General features: G+C 40.4%; 1 protein-coding gene across 1 annotated transcript; it reads left to right on the top strand.

Moving 5' to 3' along the window:
- Positions 1–1476: 1476 nt before the first annotated feature.
- LOC103210473 (olfactory receptor 56A4) lies at positions 1477–2614 on the top strand. Its single transcript, XM_007956399.2, is given in 2 exon segments — positions 1477–1629; positions 1631–2614. Coding segments are annotated over 2 exon segments (1137 nt in total).
- The last annotated feature ends 3565 nt before the right edge of the window (positions 2615–6179 follow it).

Here is a 6179-nt window from a genome sequence, read left to right as displayed (position 1 = left end):
GAATTCTGCTCTCCCAGAATAGAGAGGAAAGCAGACTTTAAGGACATCCAGTGTTCATTAGGACTCCTGCCACTGTTGATAAAATCTGGCTGAGTTTGGGCTTCCTCAGATACATAGTCTCTGTGAGTAGAATCCTGTTGCCACCCTCCTGATCATCATTGCTGGCACTTTCTCTGCATGAGTCCGTATGTTACATTTTTGGCCTCCTTTCCTTGCTGGACATAGTGCTTTGACTTACTGCTAACCTAATGTCAATGAGTTTTCTGAAATAAGTCTTAGCATAACAACAACATAACAGGTTAGCTCAAAACTGTCCTAAATTTATTTGCTAACAGTCTTGGTGTACCAGGCCAGGAATGTGTGGTCATCTATTTAGTCTGGGTTTATGATTGGTGGAAAATCCAGGTGCAGTGAGATGAAGACAGCAGTTGCTGCTAACCTTTGCTCTTGGAAAAAGTAATATCATTGGATTATAATTACTGACAATTGAAACTTTTTGGTCTCATCTCAACTTTCTACCTTAGACAATGAGATTTTTTTTTTTTTCATATTCTTTAAAATCTCAAAGTCTATTCCTCTTTTTAAATCTCTCAAAGTTCCTGTTAAGGACCCCTGGTGGTACAGTGGTTAAGTGCAGTTGAACCCACGCGACACTCCATGGGAGAAAGATGTGGCAGTTTGCTTTCATAAAGATTACAGCTTTGGAAGCACTATGGGACAGTTCTATTGTGTCCTATAGGGTCACTTAGTTAGAATTGACTTGACAGCAACAGGTGTGTGTGTGTGTTTCCTGTATAAATGACAGTCATAACTCTAATAATGTCTTCAGATACTCTCTTGTGACTCACTTAGTCCTGATGTTTCCTTTGCCTGGGATGTCTTCCTTTGTGGGAAGGACAGAGGAAGCTTCTTCTCACATAAGTGTACTCGTCCTCATCCTCTTCTTCGCATAGTTCTGTTGGCTCTGGTAGTGTCTGTGGCCGATCTGCTCTAGTAGTAGGACTTGCATATGTATTTTGTAGATGGAGAAAAGGGCAGTGGCTGAGGGCTTCAGCCATAGTTGCTGACTTCATGGTTTCAAATCACCACTGTGATTTTAATAAAACGACTTTACTTACTTTTGCCTTTGTTTCCATCTGTAAAACTGGACATGACAATGGTTCTTCTCTTATAGGGAGGATGATTATATAATTTATCATCCAAATTTAGAAACACTTAAGAGTGAAAAGGGACGTAAATAGGAATTTTTCCAAGCAAATCAGAAATGCAACACACTGCCATCGACTTGGATCTGACTCATAGCGACCTCTCCTTGGGTTTCCGAGGTGGTATCACTACAGAAATAGATTGCCCATCCTTTCTTCTGAGGAGTGGCTCATGGGTTTTAACCACCATCCATCTGGTTAGCAGTCCAGTGCCCTAGGCACTACACTACCAGAGGTCCTATGCCATTGTACTCCCAGGGTTTTTAATAGAATGGATGGATTTATAACTATAAAACACTTAGAATACTGCCAACCATGTAAATGTTATTATTTTTCTTTCTTTCTTTTTAACAAAAATAAGTTATCTTCTTATGGGTATTCATCTTATCTGGATGGATTTATTTCTGTCTCCCCTTCTAAAGTTTACAGAAGTGTCTGTTCTGAAGTGTCTGGTCAGGATACGGCACATGGCATCACTGAACAACTCCTCCACAGCTTCAATCACCGAATTCCTCTTCGTCTGCTTCCCTAACTTCCAGAGTTGGCAGCAATGGTTGTCCCTGCCCCTCAGTCTGCTCTTCTTCTTGGCCATGGGGGCGAATGCCACCCTCCTGATCACCACCCGGCTGGAGGCCTCCCTGCACGAGCCCATGTACTACCTGCTCAGCCTCCTCTCCCTGCTGGACATTGTGCTCTGCCTCACTGTCATCCCCAAGCTCTTGGACATTTTCTGGTTTGACAATAAGTCTATCAGTTTCCCTGCCTGCTTTCTCCAGATGTTCATTATGAACAGTTTCTTGACCATGGAATCTTGCACATTTATGGTCATGGCCTGTGACCGCTACGTAGCCATCTGCCATCCCCTGCGATATCCATCCATCATCACTGACCAGTTTGTGGCTAGGGCTGCCATCTTCATTGTGGCACGAAATGGCTTTCTTACTATGCCTATCCCCATACTTTCTTCCCAACTCAGATACTGTGCAAAAAACATTATCAAGAACTGCATCTGTACCAATATGTCTGTATCTAAACTTTCCTGTGATGATGCCACCTTCAATCAACTTTATCAGTTTGTGGTAGGTTGGACCCTCCTGGGCTCTGACCTCATCCTTATTCTTCTCTCCTATTCCTTTATCTTGAAAGCTGTGCTTAGATTCAGGGCTGAGGGAGCTATGGCCAAATCTCTAGGCACTTGTGGTTCCCACTTCATCCTCATCCTTTTCTTCAGCACAGTCTTACTGGTTTTGGTCATCACTAACCTGGCCAGAAAGAGTATTCCCCCAAATGTCCCCATTCTGCTCAACATTCTGCACCATCTCATACCTCCAGCTCTGAATCCCATTATTTATGGTGTGAGAACCAAGGAGATCAAGCAGGGAATCCAAAAATTGCTAAGAAGTTTGTAAAATATGAAACAAATGAAACTTGACCTTGGGAACAGAAATCAATAACACAGAATCATTTTCATGGTGCATAGGTACTACATGAATAAGTTTGGGTTTTTCTTCACACACTATTTCAAATGATTCTGGAGATATTCCTATCTTGGCTCCTGTTGCATTTTTGTTTGTTCGTTTTTTGTTTTGGATTCTGGAGCTACTTGGAAGTTTACCCAGAGACTTGTCTAGCCATAATTACAGGAGATTAATTAGAGTGAAATGGCTTATGAATTAAACAACAAATGTTCCAACATTTTCAAATGTTTCTTAATTTCCTGAATGGCTTAGTACACAAATGTGTATTAGCTCTCTTGGTTCAGCCTGATATAGCTCAGCCTGGTTTTGTGGTGTGATTGGGTTTTTCATGGTGATACAGAATTATCTTCTGAACTTTGATTTTTATAGGTGAATGAGTGACATGTGCCATCTACTGCCTCCTATAGTCTTGCAAGATCTTCTTAATATATTTAGTTAAGGCCACTTCACTGGAAGATCAATTTCCTATAGTTCTTTCCTTCTTTCTAATGAATACTTTGTACTTTAAGAAAACTGATTTTGTGTGTGTGTGTGTGTGTGTTTTAAGTGAAAGAGTGTGTCCTTATCATCAGGTGTGCAATAGCTTATTCAAGTTCTAGCTTCATCCTATCCTAGCTGTCTTCATCAGATTTCATGCACTCTCTGCAACCCCACCCTTTCCTGTCCATCTTGGATATACACTTAAATTGTCTTTCTCATTCTGCTTTTAGCCCTATTGTGTCAGTCCTGATATCCTGTGTGGGGACCAGCATACTATCCATAGGATTCAGATAACCTGATTGATGGGTTTGCTGAATAAAGATAAGAATATTTTACTGTTTTGAAGCTCACTTCGTGATCATGCACTGAATGTGGTGGGGTTTAGCTATTGGTCAATAATATTTCCTGCGATTAACTTACATTGATATCAGGCCTCTTTTAGACAGTGCTACTTTATAAGCTTTATTCAAGAATGTCTTCTAATATATCTGATCTATGATAAAGTGAACCATTTTTGTGGTCTTATAAAATAATTTATTATTTCTATATTGTTGTCTCTTTTCAAAATGATAACTTTGATCCTCTCTTCTCTGTTTTCCAATTTCAAAGACTGATCCTAAGCAAAATACAAAACTTTTTTTTTTCATTGTGATTTGTGTGAAAGTTTACAGAGCAAATTCACTTTCCATACAGCAGCTCACATACCCTTTGTTTCATGATATTGACTGCAATTTCCCACAATGCAACAGCTTCCCTCCCACTTCCTCTTAATAGTTACTTCTTCCCTGTGTCCTTCCCTCCCATAACTCTTGCCCCTCAGGCTGTCTCCCTGTTCATACACAGCCCTTCTATTGCCCCATGATTGTTCTCTGCAAGGAGTATATCTATGTAATGTAAATGTTCACCTCATATGTCTGTCCTTTGGCTGGAAGCCACAGGAGTGGGTTCAGTTCCAGACCTGAAGGGCAGCTAGGGGATATAGTCTCAGTGGTTCCACCAGACTCTATTAAGACCAGCAAACCTGATCTTTTTTTCAAATGATTTTGAGTTTTGTTCCATATTGTTTTTCTACTCTATCCAGGATTTCCTACATAAATCCCTCTCCAAGTGGTTGACAGTGGTAGCCAGGCATCATCTAGTTCTTCTGGTCTCATAGTCATATAGGCTGAGGATCGCATGGTGTACCAGTCACTTGGACTAATTATTTCCATATGTGGTGGTTATGTTTGTGTGTCAACTTAGCTGGACCTGGTTGAGTGGCTTGGCAGCTGGTGGTAGTTATTCCCCCATGATGAGACTGACAACTCTATGGTGGAATCTACCACAAGTAGCTGAGTAGCTGTCTTTGGGATATGGTCTGCTTCCTGTATATAAGGAGAAGCCTTGGGGATAGTAGCTAGCCTCTGGCATGCTTGGACCCTGCATGTAGCTGTGTTGTTGCTCAGCAGCCTGCTATGCTTTGTCGACCTTGGGACGTACAATGGACTTAAGTTAATGGCTGGCCGTGTGGTTTGGTACCATCGGGACTGTGCCTTTTTACTTGTCAACCTTGGGGCTTCTCAGCCTCAGCAGCCAGCAGCTGTCTGAGTGAAGAAATACCTCTAGTTCCAGTGGGCCGGGAGCAGGAGGCAGAGCTGGACCTCAAGGTTGAGGGGCTTTCACCCAGCCCCTAGAGCCTGGCACTTTGAACTTGGACTTAAAGCCTCCAAATTGTAAGAATAAACTTCTGTTTATTAAGGCCATCCCATTTGTGGTATATATTCTTGTCAGAGTGACACCAGGTAACCAGAGCACCAGGCATCTTTGGTTTTCTTCATTCTTCTTTGCTCTGGACGAGGAGAGACTCATTGTTGCATCTATTTGGCTGCTTGCAAACTTTTAAGATTCCAGTCACTACTCTCCAAAGTAGGATGTGGAACAATGTTTTTGTGTAGTATGCTGTGCCAATTTAGGCTTATGTTCCCTGTGACTATGGGCTTGGGACCCACAGTGCAACTACTTGCTCCCTCTGGATAGCTGGATGTGGCCAAGAAGTGACTACAACCTTGTCCTTCATCAGCTCTACTATATACCTGGGAATTTTTACAAAGCATACAAATACACTTGTAGAAAAGTTGTCTGCCAATGCTATATATGGTCTTGGGCACACTCCCACCTGCATAGACATTCTTAATAGTTCAGCCTGTCCACCCATCTACCCACACATATATCGATGTTTGCCTTCACTGATAATGCAGTACTGTTTGTGCAAAAGGGTTCATCTTTGTTTTCTGTACCTCCCATGTACCTCTCTATGTCTTCCTCTTCCTCAATGCCACCGTGAGATAAAAAACTTTTTAAACATCTCATATTCACCTACTATTCCAGTAAGCTACAGCTTGCTATTTCCAGATAATGCCTTCAATATTTTTTTCTTAAAATCTCCTCTTCCACATAGAAATGCTGTATCTACTTTAAATGAAAAACCTAAAATCAATATCTTCATCAGGCAAACTATATCCATAACATAAATTTCAGTTTAATTCTATCTACTAAAAAATGTCTTGTTTTATTCTTCCCAGTGGAATTAATCTCACAATTTTGAACCCTGTGTAGGTCTCTCACTGACACTAGACTATAAACTACTCTAGATCTGAGAGAGAGTTTCATTCCTTTTTCCAATTTTTGTTTTTAATAGCTGATAATACAATGCTTTTAATATTGCAGTTATTTTCTCTTGAATAAAATTGAATAATTCATATGCACATGTTTTCTTTCTTGTTTCCACTGAAATCTTCTTAAGGCAAGAATCAAAATATAATATATTCTCCAAAGTTCCTTATGAAAAGCCATATATGACTCAGTTCAATGTAATTTTATATGGCATAAAAGTTAAGATTGTTGCTCATGGAATGAGACTGAATTTTATTGAAATCTCAGACATACCAGCTTAACCAATGATAAGCTATTAGATTTTTGGTTCATCAATTTCAGCCTTAGTTTTCTAATTTAAAATAAATGATAATCACTCCCATAT

This window comes from Orycteropus afer, unplaced genomic scaffold (assembly GCF_000298275.1).
Source record: "Orycteropus afer afer isolate SDZICR_OR568_19922 unplaced genomic scaffold, OryAfe1.0 scaffold00014, whole genome shotgun sequence".
Classification (NCBI taxonomy): Eukaryota; Metazoa; Chordata; class Mammalia; order Tubulidentata; family Orycteropodidae; genus Orycteropus; species Orycteropus afer.
The sequence above is the reverse complement of the archived record's forward strand: the minus strand, read 5'-3'. Positions and strand labels throughout refer to the sequence as shown.